Source organism: Durio zibethinus, chromosome 1, assembly GCF_047325235.1.
Source record: "Durio zibethinus cultivar Kanyao isolate XHJ-2024 chromosome 1, ASM4732523v1, whole genome shotgun sequence".
Taxonomy (NCBI): Eukaryota; Viridiplantae; Streptophyta; class Magnoliopsida; order Malvales; family Malvaceae; genus Durio; species Durio zibethinus.
In genome coordinates, this window is record NC_143162.1 from 37,283,911 (window position 1) to 37,301,165 (window position 17,255).

Here is a 17,255-nt window from a genome sequence, read left to right on the forward strand (position 1 = left end):
GACAAAATATGTAGATACTGTCCCTCAGATTCATTCCATACAACTAAAATGCCATTCCTTCAACAAAGATTTGAAGAAAGAAATTGAAGTTAGCAATTGATGTTCAATTAAAAATCAGGACAATTTTGAAGTATTTCCTGATAGACGATCTCTGTATGCTTGTCACCACTAAAAGAATACTAAACTGTACACATCAAAAACAAGAAGAAAAGTCAAGACCAGTAATGTCTCATCTGTCAGAATGGATTCAGAATAAACTTTTGGGTCTTGACTACCACCCTTTGAAGTACAACGTCATTAAGCCAATTCATATAAGGATCTTGATGTCATCTTCAATGCCACACGATTGCCCAAAACCCAGATGAGATAGATGAGCCACAACACTTTTATTGAGCCCATATATAATAAAGAAGCCAATTCAACATCCAAATACAGCCTCCTCAAACATATTCCAGTGCCAGTTCCGATAAAATTGGCAAGAAAGCATCAACTTGAGCAACTTTTGCTTTGTTTTGAGGGTCAATCAAGATTGTAAAACACAAAACCATGTTTTTCCTTCCAATGACACCTTCCGGATCATGAACTGCAGATTGTAGAACTCTTTGTGCAGCACCACCATCATTAAGGGCAGTGAACTCATGCAGAGAGAAGCTTTCATAGGTCTTGCAGTGTAGCGTCCAATAAAGCATAACCAGTCAATCCTTAACACCATCAATGTTTACTGACTGGCTTCATTGCCATGTGCCTCTCAATCAATTTGTCCACAAAGGAACGAATCTGCAAGTCAAAAGCATCCAAATTAAGTTGATCAAGAAACCAAATCTGTATACAACAATTAAGTATCCATTTTCACAAAGGAATGTACCAACTCTGTAAGAGTGATACGATAAGTTTAGCTAACAGGAAAAATAAAAATAAAAAATAACAGCAGTTGTCCTCTTCACAGTAAAAGGGAAAGGAAGAAGTAACCAATCAAGCAATTCTGCTAGGAAGTCTGTTAAAATGATTGTGATGAAGAATACTATAATAGTAAGATTTATAAACCAAATTTAATTTAGAAACAGAAGCTAACAAAAGCAACAATGCCCTGGCTGTATCATCACAACAGCAATTAACAGAGCCAGTAATGTGCATCAGAGAATCCTTTCAAATTGGGGAGGAAAAAAGGAAAAAGAAAAGATATATCAACAAGTCCAATAGGTGGACTGGGTAAATAGATATAACCTAATACATCACATATAAAATACATACCTTATTTTTGCGCTTGAAATCAAGAAATTCAGAAACAGCCATGTTTTTCTCTGCATCTGTCGCCTGCTCCATTACCTGGTAAAAGAACTAAAAGCATAAGACCAGGCCGGAAGTAGAGGCATAAAAGAAGTGAGAACTAACCTGTGGAAGTCAAGAAAGGGAAAAGAAGAAAAAAACCTTTGTTGCAGTTTTCTTCATTATCGATTTGTATCCGTCCTTATCAATTTTTCTTGCCTTATAAAGGGGCATTAGCAATGATGCAACATAATCAACAACAGCCTGCTTAATACGATTAGCTCCACTAGGATGATTTTTAAATTGCTCCTTGTTTACTGTAACTTGGGAGATGGAGCTCTCATTCGCTCGTCCATCATGCTTCCATTTTGGTTGCCTTGAACTAGTATTTGAATCTTCCTCATCCTTGGCATGCATTGTTGGATGGAAGAAATCTGAATCAGCAGCAGCCGCTTGAGACTGCCATCTTTCAATGGCATGATAATCCTTAATCCCCCCACTACCAGCAGTATCAACCCATGCTTTTGTGAAGATACTGCTGTCCACAGCCAAACTTTCTCCAGAGTGCTCTCTAAGTTTCAAGTGGCTAGCAATCTCATTCGAATGGCTCCTCTGAGACAGCTTATCTACTGACATTCTGGAACCGTCAAGGTTAACACAAGCAGCAGAGAAATCAACAGACCAGTCCCTAACTCTGCAGTTCCTAGAGTCTATTTCTGATATACAATCTTGCCTTCCCAAAACACCACCAGGCCACTTCCTTTCATCCATTTGTGCATATTGCTCCCTTCTCGCAAATTTGTGAAATGAAGGAATCTTGGGAAGCTGTGGCAATTTGTTGCAGTTGGCTTCTGTGGATGCAAGTGCCTACAGAGTACAATAGTAAATCTCCTTATAAACGTAAGTCAATAACCACAGCAGAAGAACGAAGGAAATATTTCTTTTTAGTGAAAACGAAAAGCAAAAGTATATGAATAATATGGTTGTAGAATGCAATGTTTGGCAACTCTTTGCATTTTCAAAGTAATGTCAAATACTATCACAAGTTATCCAAATTGGCCAGTCTATCAACTAATGATATGAACTTGATCAAAAGTAACAACAAGCATGTAATTCAATTCTTTCACAGTACAAAGCCATCATGAAATATTCTTAAGAAATGATATGAGATGGATGAATGTTAAAAAATTAACAGTAAAAGAAGGTATAAGCTCTATAACTCTTTTGGTCTTTTAAGGGAAACAAGATAAATCCAAATGTCCAAAAGCACAAATAAAGCCTTCTGCAAGGTGGCATACAAGTAACGATATTTTAAGGACACTGCATTAATGTAGATATGCCGCTGTCAAAATGGTAAAAGAAAGAACAAACCTCAGCAGCAGCTTTTGCTGCAGCTCGAGCAGCTGCTTCAGCAGCAAAGGCAGCCTGCTCTTCCTCAGACATTGCTAGGTTGACGGCTTCCATCTCCATATCAATTGATTTACCATTCTCTTTCACATTGAAAGGATACTGGTTTCCAACAGAAAAAGAATCCTGCAAGGTTCGTTTACTCTCTAAAGTAGCATGATGCGAGCGTAGAGGTGGCTTTCCTGGGGCAGGATCTTTAAGGGATTTCCTCATTGAAGAAGCTTTTGCCTTACGGAACACTTCAAGCCACACATTAACTAGCTGGCTTGCTATAGCACGTATGTCACGACTTGTATGTACACAAACTTTTTCCTTAACAGTTTTCCCTATGCCTAAAAAAACAATTATCAGAAAAATGTCATCTTAGCCACTTTTATTCATCACATACCAATTCATGGAAAAGAAATGCACATAGAAACAAAAACTTCACACATTACTAATGATGCAATAAATATGACATGCATAAAATAAACCAATACCTGATGAACGAACTGCAAGTAGATCAGTTGAAACAAGCACAAGAAGACGAACACAATGGCGCAACAGTTGAGTACCATCTTTTCCCATCGAATCCTGTTAATTTCAATTCAACACAATAAACATCAAAGGCCATTATCTAATGCTACTAAATATATGCATTACTAGAACAAAATCCATAATAGGACTTAATGATGGATAACAAATCAGGAAAAGCAAAAATACCAGCATCCATGAGTTGAGTGTGGTAAGCCCCTCCTTTGTCCCAGCAAAGGATTTTAAGGATTCTAGTGGGAGACCCAACAACTTTTTGGCCAGATGCAATCGTCCTGCAGTGGTTTTCACATTGAAGAACATATCCCGTAGTAAAGCTTCCCTGGACAAAAGCCGAGCTCGGTCCAAAGAGTTTTTGTACAAGCCATTAGAAAGTTCAACTGCTTCAAGTCTCTTGATTATGTCCCTAGCTTCATCCCTTTCCGATTCTGATTGTCTCTGTGCAGCCTCCATTGCCTCTACTTCAGCTGTATAATCATTTCCAGTGGTGAGTATGTCAATCAGTCGCACAGCCTCCCGAAGTCCACTCAACATTGCACCACCAACTGTGTCAGGATGCTCCTTGCAAGTAGCTTCTCCAGCAAAAAATAAGCAGTTCTCAACGGGCTTGCCCAACATATCATAGTCTTCTCCCGATGCTCCAATGGCAACATAGGAGTAAGCACCATAGCTGAAAGGATCCCTGCCCCAATCAGTCACTACAGAGGCAACTGGATCAGGAACTGAAGCCTCTCCAAAAAGTTTACGGAGAGCAATTACTGCATGTTTTATATGATCCGATGATCTCATACATTGACCATCAATAGCTGCCTTACCAGCCACTAAGGCTATGAGAACAGGAGCACCAACAGTTTTTCTGACGTTCCAAAACATAAAGCAATGGCCCCTACTATCTGTTTCCTCAGCAGTCACTCCAAAGTAATCCATGGTATCATCCCAAAACACTTCTGGAAATTCCAAGATAACTTTATTAAGAACTCCGAAACCAAGCCGCTGTATGGAAGAATGTTTCCATTGGGGCAATGGAGGAGAAAACTTTATGGCTCCTGCTTTCAAGCAACCAAGTGGCACAGTAACAAGCACAGCATCTCCTGAAAATTCACTGCCATTTGATATGGAAACTTTGACCTGCCTATGTTCAATATCGTCAATTCCAGAGCCCTTTGCGCCCTTTGGGCTGTACAAAATGTTAGTGACTACATGGTTCAAGTGGATGGGAAGTCCTTCTCCAAGAGACTCAACTACTTTGCTGTAACCTCCTTTAATCATACAATGAGCTCCTCCAAAGCCACCATAAACATCATCTTGATTCCAATGGGGAAGGGACACTTCCTTAAGTGAAGCAGCACAACCATACTCCAAGTGGGCATAGTGCCAATTCATAACCCTTCTCTCAAGGGGACTCAAAATCTCCTCTTCAGAATATTTTTCTTCAGGAAATTTTCCAATGACATTGCTTGATTTGGAATCATAGAAAGCATCAATTGAAGAATGTAATTCTGTTTCTCCAATATCTGCTCCTATTTTTTCCATGCGATGCCTTCTAAGGGCATATTCTAAACCATCCTCAAGAGACATTCTCATTGCTTTTTCACCTTTTTGAGCAACAAGAAACACCATATCATCAAGAAGAGCGTTGTATTCAGCTTCCAGAGCATCATCCAGATCTGCAGGAACCTTTTGACCAGATACAATGTCATAAAGAGGACATGCACTATTTAACACAGTTAACTCTAGCCCCAACTGTGCACAAACCAATGAGGAAGGATCTGGTCTTCTATTAGTTGACACATCAGCGTCAACTCCAGTAATAATGCTAGCACCAAGATCCACAGGTACTGAAAGAGAGGAGCGATCAGTATAAACACGACCTCCTATCCTATCCCTAGCCTCAAGTACAACTACAGAAAATCCCTGACGTTGCAAGTGGCATGCAGCAGTCAATCCAGCAGGACCAGCTCCAACAACTATGATTTTCTTCCTGACCTCTGAATCACCCTGCTGGTGTTGATTCCTGTCAGGATTATCATAAGCTGCAGATTGAACATATTGTGAGTCACTCCCTTCTTCCAGAGTTGTTACAGGGGCTATTCCCATGTCAACTGCATCAAAAGATAGATCAGCACTTGGAACGTGAAAACTAATCAATCCAGGGTTTAATTTTGCATCAATGCATCCATTTTGCTGGCAAGAATCACTTGGGTATTCTTCTTGTTCTTTTACATAAGGTAATTCTGATGTGATAGAATTAACCAATACTTCAGATATCGTGGCTTCAGATGCCTGGTTTTGATCATCAACTCTAACAACATTCTTTGCATCCATAGTACCTTCAGAAGTCTTGACCTGACCAAGGATGAAGGCAACCCCATCCTCTGAATCAGCAACAGAGGCCCCAGAGCTACCCTCAAAATTTTTTTCCTCTAGAAGTTTGTAGTTATGCTTAGCACTAAGTTCTGCCTTCTCTTTCTTGGAAGCAATTCCAAAGTTTATATAACCCTGCAAAAAGGAGGTTAGCATTCGATTTTCTACCAAACTTTAAGATCAACATTAAACATACACCAAAAGTAATAAAATAAGAGAACTTAAATATATATATATATATATATATAAGAAATTCTATCCATCGAAAAACATATATAACATATTTGGACTCATTCAAGAGTAAACACTTACACTCTGATCAAGAAATGCATATGTCTCCCTAATTAAGGAAGCTCGCAGTGGTTCACCCTCTGAAGGAGTATCACTAACACCACAGTCAACAATAGGCAAAATACGGGTAACATCTTTACTCCAGAGACCTAAGATATGATTCCTGTAGCACCAAGTAATTAAATCCGATTGAAGAAAACAGGACTTAAAATAGAACATCAGAAGATAGAAGATAGCACATTGGAAACTGGCAATCATATCAACTCCTATAAAAGAAGGAGACCAAATACAAATCCTTGAATATACAAGTAAATTTAATGAACAATTCCAAGTTTAGAGGCCAAATCAAAAATCAAAAAAATAAAAATTACCACAAAAGATGCTACCTGGCGCACAAGGTCTCAGGGGTAATTAATCACTATAGTTTAAAGTTAGAACAAAAAAAGTGGGAGCATAAAAAGGAGCCCATACTCAAAAAAGTTCGTAACAATAATAAATTAGTAAACAAATATATACATATTCACAGACCTGCATTCCAAATATTCCTGTAGCCCACCTCTACACTTCAAGACCTCCTTGAATTTGATCTTCTCAACTGGACCCACAGAACGAGCTTTCAGTCCAGCTGATACTGCTGCCTCATCAAACTTCTCTCTTGCTCTGACGGAACAATCACTGTCCACAAAATGTTGACTTCCAAAAAAACCTTGCTCATTCATCAAATTCTCCCAATCAGCATCCCCTTCATAAGCCATATCTCCATGCCTACGCTTTTTAATATTGCGCCCACGTCGCTGGAAAACTGATGACTTACTGTCTTTGATGTCAGAACTAGGCAGAGAGACTGCATCTTCATGGCAACTTTCATTTTCATCAGGTGTTAAAGATGTGGAAGAATCTCCATTAGCCTCTTCATTGATGAAAAGACTACCACGGCTGTGAACACAGGGCCCATGGCATGCCCTTTCCGATTGTTGATGGAAAGCAAAGTTGCACCTCTGAATGGAAACAAGTTTGGGATAAACAGAGGTTTCTAAAAATTTTTCCTCAGCACAAGTATTTGGACCATCACTGCAAGTCTCTTCCATCTTCAGTGAATCAACAGCAGACAGAGACAGATTATAATGACTTTCTAATTTTGCAGCCTTTTCATATGCATTTTTGTAAGACTTGTTTAACAACTCATCATTAGAGTTCTCTTTCCCAGCTAAAGAAATTTCCGGATCTGCACTTGAAATGTCCACAGGTTGCAGAAACAAACCTCCACTACCAGACCCAAGGTTTGCTTCCATCTGCTTTGAGGAAGAAAGAGAGTTGGGCATTTCTACTACACAGCGCACTGAACTGCCTGTTTTACCTGTAGATTGAAGCTTTAATCCATCCTTTAGACCTTCACTTTCTGGTTTACCCCTCTGGTCAATTCCCAAACAATTGTCCCGGAGTGCAGTGTCAGAATCCTTGTCACAAACTTTAGGCGACCTGCTCAGATCCTCTATACGACCCTTTTGAACATCTAAATCACATGGTTCCAAAATGCTTTCTTGTTGACACACACCACCGTCAAATCTTTGGTCCTCAGCTGTATTGCATACAAAATCATCGCAATTTTTGCTAGGGTTTGTTGAAGCAGAAGCATGATGGGTGGCTTTGCAATTCTGTTTCGAACTAGAATTTGGGCAAGATTTCCTTAGTGAAACAGATTGAGACCTGTGAATAAAGGTTGACAATAACCCTTCCAACTTCTCATCCAAAGATTGATTCGATCCTTCTCCAGGCCACATGCTTCCCTCATTCTGATCTTTCTCAAGTTGAGATTCCAACCCTTCTGATTCATCATCAACCCCACTGGGCTTTGCTTTTGAATCAAACGTGTTACTCCTTACTTTCAATGTACGCTTTTGTTCGACCCCTTTATCATTAACCACATCAGACCTATCTTCACCAATATCCTGACCCTTAGCTCCAGTGTTTGACACAGATTTCTCATTCAAAACCTCACCATCCTCGACAGACTCATTCAAAGAATAACCCCTTCCCCTCATTGCTCCCAGTTCAATATCTTTTTTAGGACCCTTTAACTTCTTCCTAAAGCTCGCCAACGTATCATTCATTCCCCCCAAATCCTCCTCATCCTCGCCCAGGGTTTTACCTGCCTTAACATCGACGTTCTGGCACTTCTCAACACTGCCCTCCAAGCCAGACTTAACCATTTTAGCATTCTTAGGTTTCCTTGTCAACAAAGACCCAATGGGCTCATCATCATCTGAATCAAGACCAACCTCCACTGCTTTGACCTGTAATCTTTTCTTAGAACCCTTACTACCATCCATTTTCTTGTTCCTAGGTTTCAACGATTTCTGTAATGAAACCTTTTCTAACCCTAGCTCAACATTATTCCCCAAATCAAATTGCAATTGCGGACCTGCCTTGGAATTTGAACCATCATCACTTTCCATCTCTCAATTACCAAAAAATTAAAGCTCATAATTTCGAATAAAGATTCCCTCCTTCAAGCAACTGAAGCCATAGCCAAAATCAAATGTTCCAACACTTATCAAATCCTTAAATATTCACCAAAAAAATTTATATTCACAGATAAAAATGGATAGAGTTTCTTATCGTCAATGCCTTGGTCCTACTCTCTCTCTCTCTCTCTCTCGTGCATGGAATCCAATGAAGAAATAAGATTTCAAACAAGGAAATAACAAAAATCTAGGGTTTTTAAGAGAATTAGTAAAGCGTAAAGAGAGAAAGAGGTAAATAGAGAGAGAGATATTGAGAATAAAACCAGACCTGAGGGACGAAAGCAGTGAAAACGATGGCGTTAATGGAATTTGTCGAGGAGAGTGAGAAGCTCACGTTAGCGTCGTTGTTTGCGGAATAAATGTCACGCCGTACATATTTCGCCGCTACCACGGTACAGTGAAAATTTTTATTATGACTTACGAAAATAAAAAAGAGAACGGATTGCATTGGACTAGTATTAGTGTAATTTTTATATTTTTAAAATTTTTGAATTAAAATTTTTTATTTTTATTTAAATAAGTTATAAATTTAATTTTAATCAAATATTTAAAAACATAAAAATTATATTAATATAAGTAAATCCTCTCAAATAAAAATAGTAATTTATAACATGTAACATATAAAAAAAATATGAATGCGGATTTTTTTGAATCAATAAAATTTTATATAATTATTTTTATATTTTTATATTTTGTTTTTATAAATATTAATAAAAATTATCCTATTTTTAAATAAAATTCAGCTTTCATTCAAAGATTTTTATTAAATAAATTTATTTGACAAATAAGAATGAGTTAAATTTTATTTTTTTTCAAATTATTAATTTTACATTAAAGTTAAAAATAATAAACTATATAGTAATGTGATATATTATGTACATGAAATGAGCTTTGCATATTAATTAATATTAAGATATTTTCAAAAAATATTTTTCCCATAAATGTTTATTACTATTTTGCCTTTTTTTTTAATAGGAGAACGTAATTGTTGCCTACTTGATGCTAAATGCAAAATGTTAATCAAATTTTGTCATATTTTTATAATTTTTTTCTAATTTAAAAAATGGATGATTGAATCATGTTTTTAGATAAAAAAATAATGTATCAAGAATCAGATGTTCAATATTTTATATTTTATGTTGTTTGATAAGCTATACATAATCATAAATGTGATGGCTCATTTTATGTATTCTACTAAGCATGGTATTATTATAGTTTGTTTAGAACGAGAGAAAATACCCATAATGATATAAATAGAAATATATTAACCACATGGTAAGGGACAAAGTTTTGCAAATTGTGTAATTTTTTTTATTGTAAAACTTTGTTATTTTCATAGATAATTGCTTTAGAATTGTTGAATTTTAATAATTAAATTTTAATTTTTTATGATTTTAAATAAAATAATTATTACTTCAAAATTTTTTTAAATAAAGTACTAAGAAACTATATTTAACTCTTTGTTTTTTTTTTTTGGTCAATAACCATTGGAAGTCTAATTAAAGCATCATTGGAGTAATCAAAATTCAATAGTAATTTATTTGTTGTTTAAACGCTTAAGGCTAATGTTACTTACAGTTATAGTTGTCAATATTATATTTGAAAATTCGTGTTATTATGTCGTAGTTTATATTAAATAAATTTTAAATATGATATAAGTAATTTTAACACAAATAAAATATGAATATTTGAATAATATAAATAATATAAATATAAATATGATATATTTATTATACATATTATACGTAATATAAAATAATTAATATATTTAAAATTAATTTATGTCAAATTAAGACAATACGACGTGATTAACACGATTAATTACTTAAATAATACAATATGACACGACTTAATTAATATGATTATATACGAATAATACGATTATATATGATTAATCTATTTATTAAAACAAAATATATAATTTAAATTAATATTTAAAAAAACTAAAATTAAATTTTTATAATTTATTTAAACATTAAAATGATATGATAAATATAATTATTAATTTATTTTTTAAATAAATTAAAATAAATTACCAATTTTTTATATTATGGACAATACTGTATCTTAAAAGTATCATTATTATTTGACACCAACACAACACAAATAATATCATGTTTTAATAATGTCAATACAATTAAAATACGAAATACGATTACAATAAATTCATATATAATTTTTTTCGTATCATTTTTATTTATATTATCGTATCGTGTTTAAAATTATCATATTTAATTAAAACAAATTAAATCTAAAAGATTTTTATAATTTATTTGAATCTAATTTGATATAATTTAGCAAAAAAAGTTACTAATATGAATTTAAAACGAGCAAGGGTTAAAATTTGTTTGAAGTCAAAATAATTTGAATTCATTGACAAAAATAATAATTTAAACTCAAAATGACTTAAATTTAAATGATACTAAAAGCGGATTAAAAAAATATGAACTTAAATAAATTTTATTTTATTTTTTAAAAATATTAATTTAATTAAAATAATAAATATAAAACATATTATCAATCTACTAATATTTAATAACTTTAATTATAAATTTTTTTTAATAAATTTAAATTATCTTTAAAATTCGTATATAAATAATAAATATAAAACATATTATCAATCTATTAATATTTAATAATTTTAAATTATCTTTTAAAAATTGTTATATATTATAAAATATTAAAAACTTTTCAAAATTATCTTTCTAAATTACAAGTATCATTTAGTTGTGAGTAAAAGATATTTGAAAATTTCCAAATAATTTTAGATTAAAATATTATCTTAAAATTTAATAATATCATGATGGTGCTAATAATCCTACATATGGTATTAGTGTTATAGTATCTATATTTGGATAGATTTTTAGATTTTATTTGATAGGAAAGACGAAAAGAGATAAAGATAAAAATTTAGTAATCTAATAATTAAATTTTATAATAAAATTTTTTATATTGTAACTTAATAATTAAATTAATACCTTTTTATCCTTAATTTTTTTCATCATTTTATCCAAGCAAAGCCTTAATTTAATATTTTTTTGTATTTTAAATCATTACAATAATAACAACGTTTTTGTAATATATAAATTTATACATACCTATATATATATATATAATTGTCTTTTGTCACTTTTTCTATGATGATCATGTACTTTTTTCCCAAGCAAAAAGAAAAACATTTTGTACTAATCTAAATTAATTTTATAGAGACAACTGAGCTTCCGCTATGGACTCGAAGCAAAAAATGAGCTCTAACTCTAAGAGCAAGAGACCACCGCCTGACCCAGTGGCTGTGCTGAGAGGCCACCGCGCTTCCGTCACCGATGCATGTTTCCATCCTTCCAGACCCATTTTGTTCACCGGGTAAATCCTCAACTCTCTTCTTTACCTTTTTTTTTTTTATCTCTCTTTTGTTTAATTTCCAACACAGAATAATTAATTGGGTTAATTCTATTTTGCAGCTCTTCAGACGGTGAGTTGCGGATTTGGGACACAACCCAGCATCGCACAGTATCATCTTCGTGGTTTACTTTCATTTTTTTTAATTTCTTATTTTCTTTTACCTCTTTTTTTTTTCTTCGACGAAATCGAGTTTGTTTTGTTCCTTTTTATAGGGTGCATAGTACTGCGCATGGGATTATAGCTGTTGCTTGTAGTTCTTGGTTGGGGACCAACAAAGTTATCAGGTGGTTTTCCTTGTTTGTTTTGTTTTAAGGTTTCTGGAATTGTAAGCTAAATGGGTATTTTTTTAATGTTTTTCTGACATGTGTAGTCAGGGCAGGGATGGAACTGTCAAGTATTGGGACATCGAAGAGGGAGGTCTCTCCAGGTATTCTACTGGAGATGTTCTGGCTTATCAATGTCTGTTTTTTTGAAGTAGTTTATATATTATAGGAAAACATGGTTGGCTAATTTTGTTATTCAATAAATGCCTAAATTTCCATGACATAAACTATGAAGTTTGATAATCCATACAGTTTTTAATGATTTATTGGAATGTATTGTCAGCCAATGGCAAACAACAAGTTAGAGATTAAATGATAGTCTTTTTTCTTTCAAGTATATCGTTTGGTTAGTTTGTAAATTAATTACTCGAGAGTTGAAAATATAGAGAATTGAGTTAGTCTATTGCTGCGTAGATGGTACAAGGGATTAGATTATCTGTTATCTTGTGTCAAATAGAAGTGTTCGATCTAGCTTTCTCTCATTTGAGGTGTTGTTTTGTAATCGAGCTTTGTTATTTTTATTAACCTCAGCTTTATGGGCATGCCAACAGATTAGAGATCTTTAGAAATCCTTCATGATTTAGTGTTTTGATTCTGTTGCCACCCACCAGCAATATCTGGTTATGAGTTGGAATCCCACCTTGCTAATATTTCGATTCTTGATAGGACACCTTCACTTACAATCAGTTCAAATGCTTACCACTTTTGCAAGCTTTCTTTGGTGAAGAAACCTATTGCTAATGCAAAGCAAGGGAAGGAAACTGTTGATATAGAAATTTCAAAAGATAGCAGAGGAAAGACTGCAGAAAATCAAGTAGAGGGTTCCAACACCTTTGAAGGTTTGTTTATGAGATTCAAGCAGGTTTTGAACATAAATGTTTGTGAGAACTAACTCTCCTCTCTATAGGGTTACATTCTCGATGAGCTTCTAGATTCAGAAATGGACTTAAGGGACCATTTCTTTTGCCTGATCAATACTTATTTTGAGGACTTAGTATGGCCTATCTGACTATGAAAGAAGAACAGATGCCCTCTTAGAAACTAGAAAACAAAATTTAGAAACTTTCTATGTAGATATAGAAAATTTACATAGAAATTGGGGCTGGAGCAGTTGTAGTAATATTTCACTTTTATATCTTTTACTGTTGTGTAAACCATCCTAGCTGTAATATGCAAAGCAACCACTTATCAACTACATCATACATTGGGGCAAATTCTTTCGGTTTTTCCTTGGTAATGATATAGCATGTGTGATCCTTTTGAGGGGTAAGCTGTAATCTGGAATGGGAAGATGCATCCTGGAAATGAATCATAGTCTTTTTTTTTTTTGCTTTAACAAGGAAACAAGCGCTTGATATGCTAGAGACACCCATGCATGTTCTAGTCCATACTACATAGTATAGGGCAATACAGTTTTAAGTGGCTAAATTTTGCATTAGATTTCTCTTGCCAATGCTCATTTCTCTATGTTTCCTGCACATTTATATGTTTATTGCTTGCTGATTCTACTAAAATTTCTTTGCTGTGGCCTGCCAGATCATTTTCAAGGTGGGTTAATAGAAGAAACATATGTTGAAGAACTTAAGTATGTGGCTATGGCAGGAGAGCAATCTTATGAGGTCAATATGCTTCTCTTGGTTTATTTTCCATTCCATTTATTCTTTATTTCTTTCTTCTTATTTGGTATATCCTATTGCTGATTGTTTCCTTCTGTTTTATATGCTAAGGTTGAGATTTGGGATCTCAATACAGGTGAAAGGTCTGTACGGCTACCTCAAGAGAGCGCTGTTGGTTCTTCTAGTTTCTCTACTAAGGAGAGAGGTCAGTTTCTGAAACATTACTTCTGATTCAGGAAAATTTTTGTATTGGTAAATCAACTCTAGGATACTAAAGATTTGACTAATTATTCAGTGCCATCATTCAAACATCTTGTAATGGAATTGGTTGTGGTAGCTTTTGTATTTAGAAACATACTGGCATGTACGTATTTGAGAACAATTGTCTATAGGAAATTTTTTGTAATGCCGTTCCCATTGAGTTTCATTGTGCTAATTGTTGATTTTTGAGGCATTTCAAACTATAACTGGTTGTTTTTTGGCAGGAATGTGCATGGCAGTTCAATCATTTTTACTCTCTGGATCACAGGGTTTTCTTAATGTCTTAGCGGGGTATGTTTCTCTGATATCTTCATTTACTGAACCTGAGTTGTTTCCAACACCTCCAATGTTTCTCTTCTCCAATCATTCTCAAAATATTAGAGATTGTGGTATGGTGTCCCACGTTTGGAATAGCTATCTAAGATAGTCATTTATGAATTTCTTTGCTGCATGTACTAGTTATGAGGATGGTTCCATTCTTTGGTGGGATATACGTAATCCTGGGATTCCTATAACTTCTGTGAAGTTCCATTCGGAGCCAGGTGTGCAACCAAAAATATGGAGACTCCACATGTATTCTCCTTCATCTTTATCTTACTCTTCTAATTTCTTTCTCTTCATGAAGTATGTTTATTGCTTATTTTGTACACAGTTCTAAGTTTATGCGTTGATGGATCATGCAATGGAGGTATCTCAGGGGCAGCAGATAACAAGATTGTAATCTACAATTTGGATTATCCCATGGTAATTCTCATTGGCTTTAAAGTTCATTCCACTTTGTTTAAACCTCCCATGGACTTCTTTTTCATGACTTGTGAGCTGGTTGCTAACAACATAGCAATTCACATACCCTCTAGCTGCAATCTTTTAGTTATAACTAGAATTTTCGTTCTGGCAATCATTGGCCAAATGTTTCCTATACTGTTTCTATATGATTATTTGCATTTGTATGCCTTTGCGGATCCAGTTTTCCAGTAATGTCAACGAGTGACATAGCATGGATGATGATGCTAGTTTTGGTGACCCATATTTGTTCTTTCACTTTAATCTTGGTCTCCATTGTGATAGAGGCAAATGAAAAATAAATGCATTTTGAATCTTTGCTTAACTACTAGAATTCTAGGTAGCATGGGCAAAAACCACATTATTTTCTCTAGTTCTTCTTATATTATGTTCTTCTTGATGTAGGGTTCTTGTGTTGTTAAGAAAGAAATTAGTTTAGAACGGCCAGGCATATCCAGTACCTCAATTCGTCCAGATTGTAAAATTGCTGCAACTGCTGGCTGGGACCATAGGTTTGGTTCACATCTTATATCTTTTTCTCTTTTCCTAGTTTTCTTGATTTTGGATGTTCTTCAGGCATTCATCCTCAAATTGAACTCAATTTACTGGATCTATTGTTTGCAATTTTCATTCCTCAAGGGGAAATCTTTCATTGAATAATTGAACTATATAATCTAGATATGTTTTGTATGTCTTCAATAGGAAGAATCCTTTACGTTGATTTCATTAATGAGTTTTTGGTTCAATCTGAATTCAATTGAAAATCAAAGTCGTCTTGGTATACAGACTTCCTTTAATTAGATCGCCATGTGTCTAATCCACCAAATGGAAGTGCAACTTTAAGTCTTCATCACTCGAAACTGGATTACAGAACTATATGTTGTACTTCTAACTAGTTTTTGCCTAAGTTGAAGTGAGTTGTTGTTCTATATTTGTCCTCAGAAATCAAAACCAGAAAGATATATATATATACATATCATTATGTCAAACAGATTAGAGGTAACCATTTGCATACTGATCATTTTTATTAGGTATATGTGCAGCGGATTGCTTTTAACTTGCCTTTTTATTTGATTATGGTGGCAGAGTTAGAATATACAATTATCGCAAAGGAAATCCTCTGGCAATTCTGAAATATCACCATGCTACGGTACAGTGAAGATTCTAAAGCTAAAATTCTGACATTTTATTTTTCTTTAAAATTATCTGGTGTGATCTCATTGAATGTAAATGTGGTCTGATGAGCTATAATTGTGTTTTTATTACTTTCACGTATCGTGCTATTCTTCAATTGCATTAATGGTGGTGATTATGGACAGTTGATTAGTTATTCCATGTTATTATAACAATTTGTATTACAGTCTAGAAATAAAATATCTACTCTTGCAGTGTAACTCTGTCTCGTATTCAAACGACTGCAAGCTGATGGCCTCTGCATCAGAAGACACAACAGTTGCACTATGGGAACTATATCCTCCTCAAACTTGAAAAAAAATGTTTTATGTCCTCTCAGGAGCTGTACGGTTACCTCAATTGTATGTTGTTAATAAGTATTTATGTCTATTGTCAGTCCTTAATAGAGGGTATATTAGACAGACTTTGAGTTTGTACTATATTAACCTTAAATCAAAGCTGAGAACATTTTGATAAGTTCTTTGCAATATCTGAAATGGTTGGAGTGAATTAGTCTCTTTATGTGTTTGGGTGTGTCTCTCTGGTTATTATAGAAATGAATCTGATGATCTTTCTGCTTATTTATATCTATACATATACTTAACATAATAAGTGACCATGTGCTTTGATCAATGTTAGATTTGGAGGACTTGTCTGTTGAAGTGGGAAAAGAGTTTAGGGAAGGAGTGCAATTATTGAAGTAATGTGAAGATAAAGGAGTCATCTGGAAGATAAGGATCTAATCCTGAATCTATTCCCTTGCATTAAAGCCTTAAACTGGGGTCTTTTCAGAATACCCATTGCCGTCCCATGTTTGTCAGAATCCTTTGGGTCATGACAATAGCTGCTCATGCAGGGAACAGTTGTTCACATGGTGAGTTTTCCATTTGTTAAACAGTTCACATCAACTGTGATACTGACTTCTTTTCTCTTCCTATATTCCTTTCATTGCTTGATTATAACAAACTTTAAACTAAGTGATACTAACTCATTTTTACTCAAAACTGTATTCATTCCAGGACGCAATATATGGATTCTTTTTCTGCATAAATTATTAAGCTATGCTTAACTACAAGATTTCAATTACTATGAACAATTGGAAAGTTGTCATGAATAAAAAAAACGAGCATTTTATGCCGATACGATCTAAGTTTCTGAGAATGATTTTCAATGAATCGTTCTTCGTCTCTAAATCCGTCTCAGTATTATTTTAAAGGAACGGAATTGGAAACCGATTAATTTATATTGATGTCATATCAATATTGACAAACAAATCTACACAAAGAAAATACAGATTGTGAAGATCTCAACGT

The 17,255-nt window shown here is 34.2% G+C and overlaps 2 protein-coding genes across 8 annotated transcripts; one reads left to right on the forward strand and one right to left on the reverse strand.

Annotated features, from left to right (window-relative positions):
* Positions 1–7: 7 nt before the first annotated feature.
* LOC111312784 (lysine-specific histone demethylase 1 homolog 3-like) lies at positions 8–8,823 on the reverse strand. 2 transcript variants are annotated; one of them, XM_022913383.2, is made up of 9 exons: positions 8,653–8,823; positions 6,388–8,376; positions 5,881–6,022; positions 3,376–5,703; positions 3,153–3,246; positions 2,638–3,005; positions 1,429–2,133; positions 1,252–1,326; positions 8–777 (listed from the first exon to the last, which is right to left on the reverse strand). In XM_022913383.2, exons 2-9 carry the CDS (start codon positions 8,313–8,315, stop codon positions 712–714), a joined length of 5,706 nt encoding a protein of 1,901 aa, XP_022769118.2. In that variant the 5' UTR covers positions 8,316–8,376; positions 8,653–8,823; the 3' UTR covers positions 8–711. The 2 variants fall into 2 exon arrangements, 1 of the variants encoding a protein (XP_022769118.2); XR_002692962.2 differs by having other exon boundaries at positions 1,393–2,133; positions 6,388–8,783.
* Positions 8,824–11,501: 2,678 nt separating this feature from the next.
* On the forward strand, positions 11,502–17,017 carry EMB2757 (Transducin/WD40 repeat-like superfamily protein). 6 transcript variants are annotated; one of them, XR_016346792.1, is made up of 15 exons: positions 11,509–11,747; positions 11,846–11,908; positions 11,999–12,070; positions 12,157–12,213; positions 12,776–12,948; positions 13,646–13,728; positions 13,837–13,930; positions 14,211–14,277; positions 14,446–14,528; positions 14,639–14,730; positions 15,175–15,281; positions 15,856–15,919; positions 16,159–16,304; positions 16,582–16,816; positions 16,962–17,017. XR_016346792.1 is itself a non-coding variant. In XM_022913386.2 (14 exons), exons 1-13 carry the CDS (start codon positions 11,611–11,613, stop codon positions 16,255–16,257), a joined length of 1,191 nt encoding a protein of 396 aa, XP_022769121.2. In that variant the 5' UTR covers positions 11,509–11,610; the 3' UTR covers positions 16,258–16,304; positions 16,582–17,017. The 6 variants fall into 6 exon arrangements, 4 of the variants coding, with proteins under 4 accessions (XP_022769121.2, XP_022769120.2, XP_089625044.1 ...); XR_016346794.1 differs by lacking the exons at positions 16,582–16,816; positions 16,962–17,017 and adding an exon at positions 15,712–15,768 and having other exon boundaries at positions 11,502–11,747; positions 16,159–16,274; XM_022913386.2 differs by having other exon boundaries at positions 16,582–17,017.
* The last annotated feature ends 238 nt before the right edge of the window (positions 17,018–17,255 follow it).